The following is an 18,970-nucleotide window of genomic DNA, read 5'->3' as shown; positions in this document are numbered from 1 at the left end:
TTTAACTCGGTTTGTGCCTAAAAACATTATGTGGAATTATCTTCATTTTCTTATTTGCTGCTCTCTCTTTCTTACTTTTTTTTCACTCTCTCTCCCCATCCATCTTCTTGCCGTAACTGTGAGCCAACCTGTAGCTCTTCCACACCCCCTAAACTTTCCCCTTTAGAGGTATTTGCTTCATTCATTCACTCTCTCTTTCCCTCACACACCCTTTAGCTCTCTTGGATTCTCACACCCCTCGTCCTGGGACAGTGTACTACAGCGTGTGGAGTCCCGTAACCTGTGCTTGGATTGTATTATTACCTGACGGATCTCCAGTGGACTGGGTCTGTTTCCCGTGGACAACAGTTTTGCATTCGAGAGGAGGATCATGGTGCAGGGGACAGTGGGACAGTGGGAAAGGTGAGAGAGGGTCTCTGTATAAACTTTGCAGCCCAATGCCTCACAATGCAGAAAGCTGTATATCTATCTAGCTCACTGCCAAGTTTCTTTCTCTCGTTTTCTTTTTCTTGCACACTCTGGATGTGGGCCATTCTCTCAGAGTTTCTAAGCCAGCACTTCTCAACTAGTTTTGCTTCAGGATTTAGACTTTCTTCGACATCAAGTGACAATCCATCTCAGCAGAATGAATATTTAATCTAGTTTGATTTGTATTTTCTTTTACCCTGTGTAGTTTGGTGCATGGTTTTTGAGTATGAAGCCATCCCATGCAACCTGTCTATGTTGCCATGCGTCTAATTTGGCTAGCTTCAACAGAATGACTCTAATATAAATTTACTCTAAAATATAGAGTTCGATTGGGTGCATAATGTTTTCTCATCCTTTCAAAGATGAGATCTTCCCAACGCTATCTCACGACCAATTCGTACGAATTTGTACGAGTGATTAAAAAAGGTCCAGATTTTTTAACAAAAATCTTACTAATTCGTACGAGTGAGGTCGTATGAATTCGTAGAAATTAGCCACCTCTTAAAATTCATACGAATTGCCGTGAGATCGGGCTAGATCTTTCCCACTCACCCCGACCCAATAAAAACAGACCTGCGGCCCATTTTAGGGTCATGACCCTTAAGTTGGGAACCACTGGTCTAAGCTACTGGAATTTTGCGTTTTGAAGTTCATTTTCTCAAACATCTACTGATTAGAACTGGTATAATTTGACCCAAGTTCATTTATTTGTTTAATGCATTTTTTGATTAGGTAATTGTGGAACAAAATTTAAGACTCAATCCACCATGTGCCGTTCCACTCCATTTACCACTGCGTCTGAAGGCTTCAATAGCCCTGCTAATGCAACTAAAAAGCCTTGAACAAAATAATAGAGTGTGTCTGTGATGCCTCCAGTCTGATAGCTTATTCCTTTATGCACAGGCTTTTACACGCCCCTCGAAGTTGAACGGCACTCCGGCTTTAGTCGTACGTACTGCCATAGATGAGCCGCATAGTCACTTCATCACTGCACGTTGGTGAGCAAGCGAGTACTGAGAGTATGCGTATGGACATTTGCACTACAACAGATGTTTTGTGAGGACATTCCTCCCAGTATCTTAAAAACATTCATCGCTGAAGCGTCATTTAAGGATGTTTGGCTCATCTCATGAATGGCCGCTATTGAATTTTGTGTTCATGTTTGATTTTGTGCATTCACCATTGTGCTCCATGCAACAGTTGCGTGGACTTGTTGAATTGGCATTTCTCCATGTGTGCACTAGTGCATTTTTGGACGCTTTTAAGAAATGTAGTTTAAATGTGCGCTTAACTCTTAATTTAGAGCACACAGATAATCTCCTGTGAAGTGACCGTATGCAGAAACGGCTAACAAACAGCAGGGCTTGTAGAGAGAGCAAGAAGAAGAATTGGGTTGGCTCCTGTACCTTTACAATCCTTTAAAGTGTGCAATCCAGCTGCACACTCACCTCTCCGGTCGGCCTGCGCTTGTGAGATTACATTCTCTGTATGCTGTATCCAAGTTGCTGTTCGGCAGACATAAAAAAATATATAGCTTGAGTCAAAGCGGTCGCACCTACCTGTCGACACGTGGGCGCGAATTATCACTCGTTCAATCAGATTCATTCATAAATCGCACAATCAGACGGCAGTCTCCAAAGTGCAGCAATTCAAAAAGTCTTATCTGCCCCGTCCAGAGAACCGGAGTCCATGTAAAGTCATGTAAACTAACTCTGGTACAGAAGTGCTTGAGGTTACATGCTCGAACAGGACTGAGTTTGAGTGGTATGTGCAGAGTTCATGGCCACAAAGTTTTTTGATGAAAAATCTGACAGCGTTCCACTACGTCTGATAGGAAAATGTGCTTTCTGTGCTAACTTTGTATGCCAAGGGCTGCTTAGAAGTGTCTTTCGTGATGATATAAAGTTTTAGCACTACCGTATGTAAAAATGCTTTATAGACTCTTGTGCATCCCAGGGAAGTTTGTTAAAGTCAGTGAACCCTTGTAGCTGCATTAATTTTGTGGACTGTCAGACTCGTTCCCTGCACATTAGAGATGGCAGTTGTGCAGTAAACCATTGCATTTGGATGGCTGTTGTTCCTGCACAGCTTGACAGTGCTGTCTGTTGGTTGACCAGAGACTCGCTAGTCGTAAATATTCCCTACTGGTGTAACCCGACAAAGCCATAGCGGTTCTGTGCGAGATCATTGATTCCATATGGTATGTAGTTAGTTAGCAAAGTATTTGGAATGACAGTATTTATTTGGAGAAGAGGCTGTTCACCTGTCTGATGCCTCTGGATTTTGTATGGTGATACAGTTTGGGATTAGTCCTGATTTCAAAGGGTGAAGAGATTTTGCCATAGTTAAAGCTTCTCAGGTATTAGGAGATTTTATTTTCAATTCTGTGTTCTGTTGGTCCAGGATTTACAACAACTCAACTTCAGGAGAATATGGAAGTCTGTTTAACGTCACATTGTGAGAAATAAAGTCACAATCACAAAAAAAGGTAACCCATATTTAGAATTCGTCCTCTGCATTTAACTCATCCAAGTTAGTGCACACACATTAGGAGCAGTGAGTAGTGAAAACACACAAACACGCAAATCGTGGAAGCACACAAATCCAGAGCAATGGGCAGCCATTCTTGCTGTGGCGCAATTGGGGATTAGATGCCTTGCCCATGGGCATCTCAGTCATTTCCTGCCGGTACTGAGAATCAAACTCACGACCTTTGGGAAATAAATACGGGTTATAGTCACATTATACAATATTAAGTCACAGTCACAAGAAATAAAGTCACAATTGTGATATTTACAGTAAATTCAGAAATATAGTTGCAATTAGGACCTATAAAGTCACATTGTGAGATATTAAGTTACCTTTATGACAGTCACACTGTGAGATATTTAATTTACAATTTTGACATTGACCCCTGGTTTTACAGACTTAGTGAATAAAGTCCTGGGACTAGACTTTTAAGCCTAGTCCCAGACTAAAATGCATGTTTTATATATTTTATATATTTTAAGATATGCAAGTTGCTTTCAGTTAAAACAGCTCAAATATGCATTTTAGTGTGGGACTATAGGCTTAAGCCTTGTCTGTGAAACCGGGGGATAAAGATACAGGTAAAAAGCTAATTTTACTTTCAGATAAGTGAGTATTTTAGTGATAATGGAGAAGTTACATCAATGAATTGGTGTCCTTGAGGGGAAACTCATCCACCTTCTTAAAAAATCTAGAACCTTCAGTTCTAGAGGCAGATTGTACTTTTTTTTTCACTGCAGTTCTCACCTTACTCTCTAGACCACACACAGACATAAGTAATGATGAAAAGTCTTGGTGTCTTTCACAAAGGTCAAGTTTGTTGTGACACTTTGACCTCAATGTCAACTGCCTTGTGTGGTGATATAACCTGCTAATAAGGTCAATTAATTGTTTTTGTACTCTTGGGAACAACGATGTGTGAAGATGCACTATGAATATATAAAAAAATAACAAGTTTGATTAATGCTGTTGCCTAGATGCTTAAGGTTATTCATATCACAGTTCACAAAGTTAACACATAGAAGGACTTGTCATAATCTAAACATGTAGACATGTATTTTTTTTTTATGAGAACCCTGCTAAAAAGTCCAACTAAGCAAACTTACCATGAACACTTAGCTGGTAAAGCTGACCGAACAAGGAAGTCTTTCTAGTTAAGCTAGTTCACTAGCATAAATGATGATGGGCAGCTGGTGTTTGTCATTATTTACTTGTTCAAAACCAGTTTGACTTTCTTTCTTAAATATAGAACACAAATTTTTTATTTATTTTCCATACATAGTTCGTGAATAATGACTGGCCTAAAATTACAACAACAAAAAAAACCTGAAAGCATGATGGTTCCTATGACATACATACACATGTGTTGTAATATAGTTTTCTGAAGACATACAACAGCTTTTTAAGGAACAGAGTGCAATACTATTTAAAAGTTTGGGGTCAATATTTTTGCACAAATTCTCACCAAGCTGCATTTATTTTAATCAGAAATACAGTAAAAATTGTAACATTGTAAAATATATTTGCAATTTAAAACAAGTCTATTTTAAAATATTTTAAAATGTAATTTATTCCTGTGATGATAAAGCTGAATTTCAGCATCATTACTCCAGTCTTCAGTGTCACATGATCCAACTGAAATTAGTCTAATATGCTGATTTGCTGCTCAAAGAACATTTTTATTCTTATTATCAATGTTAAAAACAGTTGTGCTGCTTAATATTTTGTGGAAACTGAAATAAATAGTTTTTTCAGGATTCTCTGATAAATAGAAAGTTCAAAAGAACAGCATTTATTTGCGATAGAAATATTTTGTAACATTTTAATTAACTGTCACTTTTGATCAATTGTGCAAATGTTGCAACTAATTATTGGGACCTTCCAGTATATGGAAGAACAACATGAAAATCTGGATACAATTATCATTCTTTTTACTGTACATATTATTATTGTATTACTATTTTTTTATTGTCCTCTGTTAAATGTAATCCTGACATCCTGAGACGAATAAACTTAAAAGAATAGCATTGTGCAGTACCTTAACCTTAAACAATTCTCTTTTATTTGAATAATACCTGTCTCTATCTGAGAGCTATTCATTTCTTAACCGGCGCTCAGCGGGCCTGCACAGCCATATCTGACAGGATAAATGTGCTGGATTATACAGGAGATTTTCAGCGAAGATTCAGCGATTACATTGACTCTGCTAACAGAATAGATCAAAATGATTATTCTGAATGTGTGTATATGCATATGTATGACAATACTGATCTCGCTCTTCCTCTGTCTTACAGATAAAAGGGAGAGAGCATAGCAGCTAAATAAATTGGAGAACAAGCCCGTCTCAGGACATCAGTCCAAGGAAGAGGATCTGCCGGCATAGAGATAAAGAGGGGGAGGACAGGAAACGAAAGAGAAAGTCAGAGGACGAGAGAGAGAGAGAGAATGGGATATTGCGGCATATGGATCTTCCTCTTGTCCCTGTCTCTCTCCCATCAAAACGCCACTGCAGAGGCTGAAGGTAGACTGCTGACTCATACTTTATCTACATGCGATAGGGCCTCTTCAGTCCCCAGTGAACTGCCAATATCACGCCCTTCAATCTATCACACTCTGAAAAATGTTGCAGGCAAGGTACAAAATTAACATTCACCAAGCATTAAATGCTCAAAAAAAAAAAATATATATATATGTAGGTGAGTAACTAAAATTGAGTGACTTTCAGAATACGCAAGAATGACATCCAACCCTTTGCGTTTGGATGTGAACGATTTGAAATAAGTCAGGGATGTCCGTTCCTGCTCCTGGAGGGCCACTGTCCTGCAAAGTTTAGCCCCAATTCAAATAGAACATCTGAACCAGCAAATCGAGGTCTTACTAGGCATACTAGAAACTTCCAGGCAGGTGTGTTGAGGCAAGTTCAAGCTAAACTCTGCAGGACAAAAAGAAAGAAAACTTCCAAAAGAATGAAAGAAACATTAGACTTTCAATGTTTTTAATTCACTTCATGATTTGACTAGCATCAAAAAAAGTTTTTTGCATACATTGCGATTTCTTTTACTTTCGCACTCTACAATTTCATATAAAATATTTTTAAAACAATATACAGTTGTGGTCAGAATTAATGACACCCCTAGTAAATATGATAAAAAATGGCTGTAAAAAATAAATCTGCATTGTTTATCAAAGAATTTGCAAAAATCTAGCCTTTCATTGAAAATGAGATAATTGAAAGTCGGGGCGGGGGGATTACTTTACGAAATAAATGTTTTCCTCCAAAACACGTTGGCCACAATTATTGGCACTCCTAGAATTTTTTATTGGCAAAATATCTGAAGTATATTCCCATTAATATTAAGTAGAAAGTGGCTGTAAGAAAATAGCTAAATAATTGAAAATCCCCATTTTGACCATCAGGGGCAATAATTAAGAAGTTCCAATCAACTAAAGATGTTACGAATCTGCCAGGAAGAGGATGTGTGTCTTATTGTCTTAATGTACAGTGAGGAGGAGAGTTTGAGTTGCCAAATGCCCTCAAGGATCACAGATGGAGAATTGCAGAGATTAGTTGAGTCTTGGGGTCAGAAGCCTTTCAAAAAAAAAAAAAAAAAAAAAAAAAAACTACATCCCCACATGTTGTTTGGGATGGTTTTAAGAAAAATCCTCCTCGCTCCTCCAAAAACAAACTACAGCAAATTAATTTGTCAGACACGACTGGAACTTCAAACGGCACAGGGTTCTGTGGTCAGATGAAACTAAAAAAGAGATTTTTGGCAGCAAACACGATAGATGGGTTTGGTCCACACAAGGATAAAAAGGATCTTTAAAGGGATAGTTCACCCAAAAATGAAAATTCTGTAAGTAATTACTCACCCTCATGTTGTTCCAACCCCGTAAGACCTTCGTTCATGTTCGGAACAATAATTAAGATATTTTTGATTAAATCTGAGAGCTTTGCCCCTTTCACACAGCGCGTTGACCCCGGGAAATTGTCGGGAAATTGCCAGAGCGACTTCTGTGTAATCGCAAACACGACCCGGGATTGATGCCGGGATCGATGCCGGGTTGGGGACCTAGTAACATTGCCGGGATCAGTCACGGAACGCTCGCTGTGTGAACAAAAGCCGTAATCAATGCCGTGTCGTAATGATTACGCTGAAGTGAAGTAAAAGCAGGCTAGTGAAACGGTACGTAATGCGCTAGTTTATGATCAAATCAGAGAAAAAAATGCACGAGCGAGAGAGAGCGAAATCGCAGCTCATAAGCAAACTATAGACGCTGCTGAGACATTACATGTCACATCGATGTCACGTGTCTTTACGGGATTTATACAGGTTGTGTGTGAACGCACTCTCTGATTCCGGAAAATCACTGGCAGTGTGAATGAAACCAAAATCAAACGAACCCGGGTCAAATCCCCAGTCACTTTATCCGTGTATTTTCCGCAATCTCTGTGTGAAAGGGGCTCTGGATTACTCCTCCATAGGCTTCTTAAGGGATGGAAACTTGCCAGCCCCGAAAAGTTATTAAAGACATTGTTAAAATAGTCCAAGTGACTACAGTGGCTCAATCTTAAGTTTAACAAGCGAGAATACTTTTTGTGCGCAAAAACAAACAAAAATAACGACTTTATTTCAACTATTCATTTCCTTCTCTGTGGGCCTCGAGTCAGTTAATGTGGTGTGATTCCGTAGTGCTACGTCACACGTAGGCTCACTATTGGCCGACGCTGGTCATGTGTGTGATGCGTGTGACGTACAACAACAGTAGCTCTACGCTATTACACTAGTGAACTGACTAGAGGCCCACAGAGAAGAAAATGAATAGTTGAAATAAAGTCGTTATTTTTGTTTGTTTTTGCGCACAAAAAGTATTTTTGTCACTTGATAAACTTAAGATTGAGCCACTGTAGTCACTTGGACTATTTTAATGATGTCTTTAATAACTTTTCGGGGCTGGCTAGTTTCAATCCCTTAGAAGCCTATGGAGGAGTGATCCAGCTCTCAGATTTCATCAAAAATATCTTAATTCGTGTTCTGAAGATGAACATAGGTCTTACGGGGTTGGAACAACATGAGGGTGAGTAAATACTGACAGAATTTTCATTTTTGGGTGAACTAACCCTATAATGTTGTGGGCGTATTTTTCTGTTGGAGGTCCTGGACATCTTGTTCAGATACATGGCATCATGGATTCTATCAAATATCAACAGATTAAAAATCTAAACCTGACGGCTTCTGCTAGAAATCTTATAATGGGCCGTGGTTGGATATCGGTACAACAATCCAATAAAACCCATCAAAATCATCACAAAAATGTTTTACGGAGCACAAAATGAAGCTTCTTCCATGACTGTCCCAGTTCCCTGACCTGATGAGTGGAGTGAACTGAAGAGAAGAAGCACCAACATGGATCTGGGAATCTGAAGGACCTGGAGAGATTCTGTATGGAGGAATGGTCTCTGATCTCTTGTCAGGTGTTCTCCAAACTCTTCAGGTATTATAGGAGAAAACTCAGAGCTGTTATCTTGTCAAAAGGAGATTACAAAAAGTATTTAATAAAAAAGGTGCCAATTGTGGCCAAAGTGTTTTGGAGAAAAACATTTATTTCATAATGTGATCCCCCCCCCCCACTTTCAATTCTTTTCCTTCAATGAAAGGTTAGATTTTTGCAAATTGTTTTTTACAGCCATTTTTGATCATATTTACCAGGGGTGCCATTAACTCTGACCACAACTGTATAAGTTGATATGTAGATGCTAGTTTATAAGTTGCAAATGCTGATGCATAACTCTTCGTAATGTTATTAAAGCGAGACAGTAGAAAGTAAAAAAGTTAACCCAAATAATTTATTTATTGTTATTAGGTAATTAATACTCAGTTTTAAATAATCATATTTATTTGTATTTTTTAATTTATTAGTTCAACAATTAATCAGTTACTTAAATGTTGGCTCTTTTTGGCTATTCATGTTTATTTTATTTTGTTATTTTATCAGTTGAAAAATGAATCAGTTACTTCAATGTTGGTGCTTTTTGCCTATTTCTTATTTTATTTATTTATTTATTTTGATCTTATTTTATTTATTTTGAGCTTATTTTATTTATTTTTATTTTTGTTAGTTGAATAATTAATCAGTTACTTCAATGTTGGTGCTTTTTTGCCAAATTTATTTATTTATTTATGGATATGTAATTTATTTTTCACTCTTTTTTCAATTTACCTATTTTATTGTCTTCTAGGACAAATAATCGAGAAATTAAAGAGATAATGTATTAATTGTACATGCGTCTATCCCTGTCCCAAAACATATAAATGTCCTTGATGAGCCCACAAATCCTTACAAATTTCATGTTGTATGAGATTCTTTTGCAATAGTGTTTCAGGGAAGTTTACTTTTAATCATCACCATGTGTATCAGTTCACCTGAAGAGGCTGTAACAGGTACAGTTTTTTCCACATGTGTCCTGCTGAGTCAGCAGGTTCTGCTGCGGCACATATGCAGACCTCCTGCAGCTTGATACCTCTGGTTTGAGCCTTTTAAGATAAATCATTGTACCCCTCTCTGATTTCCATCAGCTCAGAACTGTCTACAAAAAAATTCAGTGTGTGTGTTTCTGTTTCACCTTGAGCTGTGTGTGTGAGGGGGGGGGGGGGGGGGGGGGGGTGAGAAAGAGTAAAAATGTGAAACATATTGAATTCACGCAGGATGGTTTTAGAGGAGTCTGTCAGGACCAATTACTGACTGAGGCACTAATGCCCTGAAACACTGTAATTTTCCACACCTCTTCAAAATGGCTGTTTGCAGTGGCAGACACTTGACTATGAAATGGAAAGAATGTGCTTTCTGAGGTCACGTCCTTGTACCATTTCACCATCTCTTCCTGCTTTATGTCGAATCCCTTTTAAATGTAAAAGCAAAAGCAACTAACCCAGTAATCAACCCGTATATACAGTCACTTCTCATTGCCTTCAGGGCCTTGTTGTCACGTTAATAGCATGTCAGTCTGTTACAGTTGCTTTGAAAGTAAGCAAATGTTTGCTTAATAACCTTATTTCTTTACTGACTTTATGACTCAGCTCTGAATGCAGCTCTTTTATGTTGCATCGTGTTAAACTACATCATCTTCACAGGCTGATGAATTTTAATTTAGCAGCAGATGATTTTAGTGTAATCCTCTTTTCACACAACTGCACAGTCTGCAAGCTGTAGCTCAGATGTATCTCGAGATGTATCTAGAAAGTAAGACTGGAGAGATCTGTTTAAGCGTTGTATGCGATGAAGAGTCTCTCCTAACATGTGGCAGTGCTGTATTGTGGCTCTGTGTATAGGGTTGCAGGTATTACTGTGAATGTAATGCATTTGAGATTGTGAGGGGCAGCAGAGAAAAAATTATAATGATGGAGTGAACTCTGAATCAATCGCTGAATTAATCAATGAACAAACAAATGAATGAATGAATAAAAAAATGTATGAATGAAGGGATAGAGATTGGTTCATGGTTTAATAATTGATTGTATTATATAAAACGTTAAATGGCATATACATAGCAGAACCTGATTTCACCAAGTGCAACATGTTTCTGGATTAACATCTCTTTTGATCCTGGAACAACATTTCAATCAATCAATCAAAAAGATCTGAGGGACAAGTTTACAGTTTATGTCAAGTTTAGGCTTGCAACCATGGTTAGGTGCTTCTAGATCAGTGTTATTCACCTATCTTTTCCCTCTGATTTTAGGAATAACTTATATTGGGGGTTATATTAAGTGGTTTTACTGACAATTTTCAGACAGGAATGTGGTTCCAACGCGTCTAACTTGGCTAATTCAGGATGTGCCTTATACTGAAAGTTTTCATCTGAATTAAGATACCTGGGCTGAGAGAACATCTGCCAAATTCACATTTTTCCAGTCCGTCTGTCCTCGTCTCTTCCACTGGTTGAATGCCTCTGGACCATCAGCACTGACTGGACCGCTAAAGTTTACTTTTGATATACTTCCCTATTGCGCAAAAGCATTTTTCTCGCTTAAAATGCTGTATGTGAGTGATAAATCACTACAGCCTGCAGTGTTTGTTCCCTTTTGATGTGGGTGGCACAGATTTTCCCAACTGTGTGCAGCAACTTTTCTGGAAATTAGACTTTTTATGTAGTTCCTGCTAGATGATCAATGACGCCATGGCGTTTATTGTTTCCAGACCTCTATTGTGTTTTGATTTTATAACAGCGTCTGTCATCTTGTGTTTGTTTTGGGGGGAGAACATTTTCAGGGCATTCTTATGTGAGCTAGTTAGAGCCTTTGAAAATCCTGGGATGTAGGCTACTTGTCTCCTTATTTTAGGTGTGGGTGCGTAAAACTATCTTCTCTGACCTCTGAGATCTGGGTGTACATTGTCCGCTACTATTAAGTCTAATCTAGTACTAATTAGCCTCGTCTTTAGAGAGTTGTCAGACTTGACATCTGCAGTCCACTTAGTGCCAGCCGTGACAAGTGTCACAATGATTGTGCAATCATCTCACAAGCAAGGCCACATTTGCACCGATCAAAGACAGAAATAAATCATTATTTGGATCTATTTTCAGGATGCACACTACTGGAAAATAAGATCAGAAATCATCCTGAAAATGTTGGTCATATCAAACCATAACACAAGCATTGGATGACTGGACTTTAGGCTACTTATATTCTGATCAGGTTTAATTCTGTGTCTGTAGTTGCTGTTCCTGTTTAATGTGGTTTCTAAAGTGCAAATCACTAGGCATAAATTAAATAGCTCTGAAAATCTGTTTTTTTTTCTCTTCCTGGAACTACACTGCCATCTCATGGTGAATGCGCACTTTATGGCTGGGTGTGAACAAGAAAGCCTTGACAAGAGTGAGTTTGGACCCTTCAGTTATTATGGTCCAAAATTGAACTGCGAATGTTAAGTCAGTTCCTGAAGGTTTATTGAAATGTGATGAAAAACTGCAATATAGTAAAACTGAAATTAAATTCAGAGAATTTATAGTGTTGATAGAATCAAATACTGTTTGCTTTAAATATTATTTAATTATACTTATCAATAAGAACACTCCCTCTGCAAAACAAAGCCAAAGAACATCAGACTTGCAAAAGACAAAGCTTTTTGTTGGACTAATAAAATACCTCTATTGTGTTTGTGATCTTCTATGAATTGAAATCTTTCTGTCGATTCGATTCAGCTTTCTGTGGGGTGTGTGTCCAACTCCTCTAAATTGTGCCCAACTTTCTTAATATGAACTCTTAGCCATCTTTTAGAACATTTTCACTTATAAAAACAGTCTCGGCCATGATAAAAGAGGAACATTTGTCAAAAATCATTCTCCCTTGTTCTTTTTCAGTATGCCGTACAGCCATGCCTGCAGATATTGTGTTCCTGGTGGATGATTCCTGGTCAGTGGGTCCGACCAGCTTCCAGCAGATCAAAGAGTTCATAGCGGACATAATCCGAGCCTTCCAGGGAAGTGTGGTTGGACAGGAAGGCGTTCGCTTTGGAGTGACTGTCTATTCAGACTTGCCTAGGTCCGTATGCATATTGTGTGCTGCATGTGTGAATACTATATGCTCGACCTTGTATCTTAGTAAGCACGAATAAACTGCTTGAATGTGTCCTTGTTCAGGATGCGTATAGCTGCGACGGATTATTCGACTCTGGAGGAAGTGCTCAGAGCCGTGGAGGAGTTGTCGTATGAGGGAGGCAGCAGCCGCACCGGCCTGGCATTGGAATTCCTCGTAGAGTCAGTGTTCAGTCCTTCTATCATCAGAGACAACTCCCCGAAGGTGTGACGCTTCAATCACAATCACTTCAAAACACCTTTTTCTTGCCTAATCCATCTGTGAGATAAAAAGACCAACTTTACACTGCAAAGGTGGCACAGAAGCTGCATCTAAAGCACTACATATATATACAAAAGACAAGTTCACACACAACCAAAGCCATGTTTAAAATGGCTTTTATGCTGTATTGCATATTTACTATAAATTTTAGGGCCTCTCAAGTTCACAATTAGAGATTCGAAACTGCTGCATGGTATGATACAATAACAGCCAATCAAAATATATTTGATTTTTATTGTACAGTTAGGAGGATCAGGATTATGGACTAATGATATTTCAAAGTGGGTGGGGCTACACAAAATAAAGGATCCAAAAAATTTTTTTATTTTTTTTTGCAGTAATAATGGCAGAGAAAGAACCATTTTTGGTTCCCCAAAAACCTTTCACTGAACAGTTATTAAAAGAACCATTTTTTCTTAGTGTGAAGAACATTATAAAAATCTAAAGAACCTTTTTCTAAAGAACCTTTTGTGCATGGATGTTAAAGTCACCATGCATGAAATCAAAATGGACAGTTCTTCTTTTTTATGGTATGTTGCAGTATTTATTATAAATGATTTATCCTTGCACTTCATGTTTTTTTTGGTGTATGACATTAAAGTACTGCGAAAGCGATTCAAAAGCACACTGAGCCATCTGGACAAAATGTCAAAAGTCAAGCTCTATATTTTTTCTTGTTTGAGAAGCCATTTCACTCAGATATAGGCTACACCAAAAAAGGGAAGCAAAGACAATCGCAACTTCCATTTAATCCCAACTTTAAAGTTTCTTCATGGATCTATAGATTCCAATTAAGCACATTTATTTTTAAGAGTGTAGCTACCCAGCATGAGGGTACATAAATGGAAACCAATCAAACGACAATGTCAATGACAATGTTCGTACTCACAGCTTGCATTGTTTGGCATTTTAAGGCACCTCATTTGGTTAGGACACAATCTAAATACAGATTACTGAACCGTAATCATATCTGAAATGTATTAAAATGCAAAATTTCCAAATGAAACATCCTGTCACATACACACAGAACAACCTTCTAATTATATCTCAAAGAGCTGCACCTGCAGTCACTTCATTGATTTTGTCAGGACATCACGTCCTGCGCTGCAGTGCACACACTCTGCTCCGCAGTGTCCCACCCATCCTAATTTAGGGCTTGATTAGGATTCCAAACTGCACATAGCTGCTGGTCTTGCTGTGGAGCACCTGGTGTGAAGAAACGAACAGGCATTTATAATGAACTGCAGAGATTTACCCATTTTTAAAACTGTCTTTAGCATTCTGTAATGGCATACTAGTGTAAGGTGCATAAAGATGAACCCAGACTCAGCTCGGCCAATGCGGTGAACTTTAGGTGACTCATGAGATGTTTCCTTTTTCAGAATACTCATTTGTGAGTCAGTGTAAGCGACTTTGCAAGTTTGGATCTGCTGCGGTTGGGGAATTATGTATGCAATGAGATGATAATTCATGCTGTGTGCTTTCAAGGGCATCAGTATCAGCGTGATACGCTTAATGGCAGATTGAGTCCTTTAATACAAATTCACACTTTTGGGTGGATTTCATGAAAGCTGTTAAGACAGTTCTCATTTTTGTTTCTTTTCACTGTAATGTGAAAGATAAATATATATTTCAGTTGTAAAGTATACATAACCTTACTGATGATTTAAATGAAAAACGGATTATATAACATTATTGTTTTTTCTGTAATGCGGTATTATGGTAATGAGAATTCTTGTTGAAAATAATGGGAATAGTAAAGGTACATGATGACACATTACAGTAATCCAAATTGGAGTGTTAACAATGCTTAATTGTCCTAAAAAATGTCACAATGCAAAATAATAATAATTAAAATAGTCCTAAATGTAGGCCTTATTTTCTTTCCTGGTAGCACTTTATTTTACAGTCCTGTTTTACATCTAAGTCCTATTTATTTACTATAATAACTAGATACTAATACTAAACCTAACCTCAACCCATACTAAGTCCATATAGAAAAATTATATTACTCAGTACTTTCTCATGTAAGTACACTGTAAGCAGGACCTTTCTCGATAGTTTTTGTGAGATTTACTCTTTAATATATTTTTCTACATCTTTGAAATTTAATGCCTGTGGCATGTCTAAGGGGGATCTACAAGTATGACCCAGTTTTATTACTTTGTGTGGTGACTGGCTTTATATATCTGATGTTAGAAAAAGTCTCACAATAGACATGTATTCCACTCTAAAAATTACATGGAAGAAATTAAATCTGTTTTCCAAAAATGTTTGCATTGTTGCATCATTTTAATTACAATTAAGCACATTTTTGAGTGTTCTTCAGGTTTTGTGAAATTCACCCTTTTGCATGTTGGGGTATAAAAACATCACATTATGTTTCTTTCTGGCATCAGATTGCTGTTCTGATCACTAATGGCCAATCGGATGATCCAGTGGACGGTCCAGCTAAAGCTGTTACAGACAGTGGAATTTCACTGTTTGCTGTGGGTGAGTTTTCAGACTTGGTGCTATTCATTGTGTGTGTGTGTGTGTGTGTGTGTGTGTGTGTGTGTGTGTGTGTGTGTGTGTGTGTGTGTGTGTGTGTGTGTGTGTGTGTGTGTGTGTGTGTGTGTGTGTGTGTGTGTGTGTGTGTGTGTGTGTGTGTGTGTGTGCGTGCGCGTGCGTGCGTGCGTGCCTGCTTGTGTGCGTGCTTGTGTGTGTGTGTGCGCGCTTGTGTGTGTGTTTTGTGTGTGTGTGTCTGTGTGTGTGTGTGTGCGAACTCCTTTATGTTTTGATGTGTGACTCAGAGTAACTGTAGTGGAGTGATTTACACTGAATGATAGTATTGGTGAATGTGCCAAGACATAAAACGTGTATGTTTGTGTGTGTCAGCCTTGTTTCCTTGACTTTCTGACGCTCTTTCTGTTTTGACGCCCAGAGTGCTGAAATAATTATGGCTCATTACCCGGTGGCCAACTAATTGCTGTAATTTTTCATCAAGCTCATTCCTCCTTGCTCCCCTTCAACACACACACACACACACACACACACACACACACACACACACACACACACACACACACACACACACACACACACACACACACACACACACACACACAGACCGTGTCCTGCCTTTCTAATCAGTTTTCCCAGAGAGATCAGGCCGTTTGACACATGTACAGCAAGGAGACATGGCGTGACGTTCTCCCATCATCACTCTACAGCTGATAACACTGCAGACGGGTCTGAGACATATGAGGGCCACTCATGTACACACACACACACACACACACACACACACACACACACACGCACACACACACACACACGCACACACACACACACACACACACACACACACACACACACACACACACACACACACACACACACACACACACACACACACACACCTGTTAAGAATTGACTGCACCTTGCTTGATATAATTTTGTTTAAATAAAGTCACTTTGGAGCTTTGGTATAGTGACAAGTGAATAGCCCTTGGTGATCATATGGGTGATGAAGGTTCGAGTTTGGCCTGCAACGTGCCCTGATCCCAGAATCTGTAAGAAATGAAGTAGATCTGTGTTGAAGCTAATCTGTGCCTATTGTGTGTTCTTCAGGAGTGAGGAACGCCGATCAGTCTGAGCTGAAGAAGATCGTTACAGAACCCCATGAGGAACATCTAATGCTCAGCCCAGATTTCTCCTTCCTCGAGCACCTGCTCCCCAAACTCTCCCGCCGCATCTGCTTCACTGCTTCAGAACCTCCCCGTCCCGTTAAACAAAAGCCACCTGGTAAAATGACCATGAGTTTTGCTAATGGAACTTGAGCCTTATCTTTTTTGTATTTATTGCATTTCAAGCTTGTCTAAACACAGTTGGCCCGCTTGTTAAACTCTGCCCTCCTTGGTTACTGTTGCTTGTGTAGACAAGCTTTATATATTAATCATTTACATATCATACATGGGAGATTTACATGAACACTTTAATTTAAAAACTCATCCATTATATAGGTTTTAATTTAACTTGGTCTGTGATATATTTATTTATTTAAAAAGAAGAAGAAGCAAAATTACACAAAAAATGGCCAAATTACAATTAATTTCACAAATGACAATTATGGAGTTCAGTTCAGTTTTAGGCACCTATACAAAAGGCAATAGTGTCATTATTCAGATCAAGTCAGTTCAATGTTGATTCAATTCAGTTCATTAAAAGTGTCTGCAATGTTAGTATCATTATCAGCTCAATTCCTTTCAAATGTTGTTCTCATCCAATTGTGTCAGTGCAGTTAAATCGATAATATAATTATAAATGAATTGTCTTATTAAAACCCTTTCTTTTAATAGTGATTAAATGTGACAAAATCAATGTAACAGTTGAACACTTTCATTATGAAACTGTGATATCGTTTAGCTATTGCTCTTATTTATGACCTAAATGTAAATATAAATAAACACTCATTTAGTGACAAAATTATAGTTATATTACTAATATCCTAGCACTAACACAGGACTCCTTAATGATTTCATATGTGTTTGTTTGGGAATGAATTGATCGATAGATTGAACCTCTCCAGATTTATCATAAAGATATCTACCTCAAAATAAAGATCTTAAAAAGAAAAAGAAAAAAACACACCCGATCCTCTCTCTTGTGCCCCTATTATTAAGTGAAATGAATTACAGTATTTATGAATACTTTCCATATCTACACAAACAGACATATGTTAGTAAAGAGCAAAGGTTCAGTTGCTATGTACAACCGGTCAGCAACATTAGAAAGGCTAGGCTCGCCGAAGAGCTAATTCTATCATGTTTATCCTGTGTGCTGTTCTGTCTGCTGTAGTGGTGGAGAGGATAGTGGGACCTAAAGATCTGCAAGTGAGTGAGCTGAGTTACAGCTCTCTGCAGCTGACCTGGAGTCAGGCCACAGGAGATGTTACCGGCTACAGGCTGCTCATCACCCCTGTGTCTCCAAAGGGCCATCTGCTCCCAGCACAGCAGAGACAGGTGAGACACGCTCACCTGTCCATATGCACACTCCATGCAGCACAGCAGATGGAAGGCTGCACATGGACAACTTTTGTTTAAGTGGCAATGTTGATTATGTATTTGTGTGCGTATGGTTTGTTCAGAATATATTCTTTTCTTTTTCTCTGTCACAGATTGATCTGAAGGGTGATATTAGTGGTACTCCAGTAACCGGGTTGAGTCCTAAGACTGAGTACTCTCTCACTGTATACGCCATCTACCCCGGACGCATTGGAGAATCTGCCACTATTATCACAGAAACCAGTGCGTGTCAAAATGTATACACTCTTAGAAGAAAAGGTTCTATATATAACCTTAAATGATTCTGGGTCACTGTGATTTTGCCAAGTAAGACATATGTTGTTGATCCTGGAACAACATTCCTGTCTGAGAATGTTGTTCTAAGTTATCCCTTAAATAAGATGGAAATGATAGGAGAATAACACTGATTTAGAAGAACCTAACCCTGGTTGTAAGCCTAAACTTGACATAAACTGTAAACGTGTTCATCAAATCTGATTGGTTGATTGGAATGTTGTTCCAGGATCTACAGAGATGTTTATCCAGAAGCATGTTTCACTTGGTGAAATCACATTGACCAAGGGTTCTTTCAAGTGCTTCATACAATGAACCTTTTTAGGCATTTTTCATGAATTTGGTTCATTAATCACTAGGAAAAAATTAATAACCCATTATAGCCTACATGAGAGTATTTTGCAATTATTTTGCAATTTGAGACATTTCTCCTTATATAGAACCTCACTTAAACTTTTTTCCTAGAGTGTAGGCCTACACCAGAAATGTCTCTAAACATGGTAAATGTACTTTTAAAGGGCATGCATAAATATTTAGAAAGTAATGATCTTTCTTATTTATTTGTACGCAAACTTTCCCATCGTCTGAATGCAATATCCCAGCATGCATTCATACGCTTTCTTTTCAGCTGTTGTGCCACCGGTTGCGAACTTCCGTGTGATTGAAGAAGGACTTTTCTTTTTACGCCTGGGATGGACGCTTCCGCTTGGAAAAGTGGATGGATATAAAATTTATGTTCCAAGAAGTGGGTAACCAGCAGACTTTCACAGACTGAAT

General features: G+C 38.4%; 1 protein-coding gene across 5 annotated transcripts in view; it reads left to right on the top strand.

Annotated features, from left to right (window-relative positions):
- Positions 1 to 245: 245 nt before the first annotated feature.
- col7a1l (collagen type VII alpha 1-like) overlaps positions 246 to 18,970 on the top strand; it is a 63,369-nt gene continuing 44,644 nt past the window's right edge. For all 5 annotated transcript variants that reach the window (XR_013205265.1, XR_013205267.1, XR_013205268.1 and 2 more), the window contains exons 1-9: positions 246 to 402; positions 5,292 to 5,518; positions 12,359 to 12,539; positions 12,638 to 12,797; positions 15,254 to 15,347; positions 16,467 to 16,640; positions 17,694 to 17,857; positions 18,013 to 18,142; positions 18,822 to 18,938. Coding sequence is in view for 2 of the 5 variants with exons in the window: in XM_077234425.1 (XP_077090540.1) it covers positions 5,443 to 5,518; positions 12,359 to 12,539; positions 12,638 to 12,797; positions 15,254 to 15,347; positions 16,467 to 16,640; positions 17,694 to 17,857; positions 18,013 to 18,142; positions 18,822 to 18,938 (1,096 nt within the window). In the remaining 3 variants the exon portion in view is untranslated. The remainder of the gene's footprint in view (positions 403 to 5,291; positions 5,519 to 12,358; positions 12,540 to 12,637; positions 12,798 to 15,253; positions 15,348 to 16,466; positions 16,641 to 17,693; positions 17,858 to 18,012; positions 18,143 to 18,821; positions 18,939 to 18,970) is intronic.

This window comes from Siphateles boraxobius, unplaced genomic scaffold (genome assembly GCF_051911475.1).
Source record: "Siphateles boraxobius isolate OS27281-9 unplaced genomic scaffold, OSU_SipBor_1 19, whole genome shotgun sequence".
NCBI classification, from domain to species: domain Eukaryota; kingdom Metazoa; phylum Chordata; class Actinopteri; order Cypriniformes; family Leuciscidae; genus Siphateles; species Siphateles boraxobius.
Note: the sequence above shows the minus strand (reverse complement) of the source record. Positions and strands in the feature narration are given on the sequence as shown.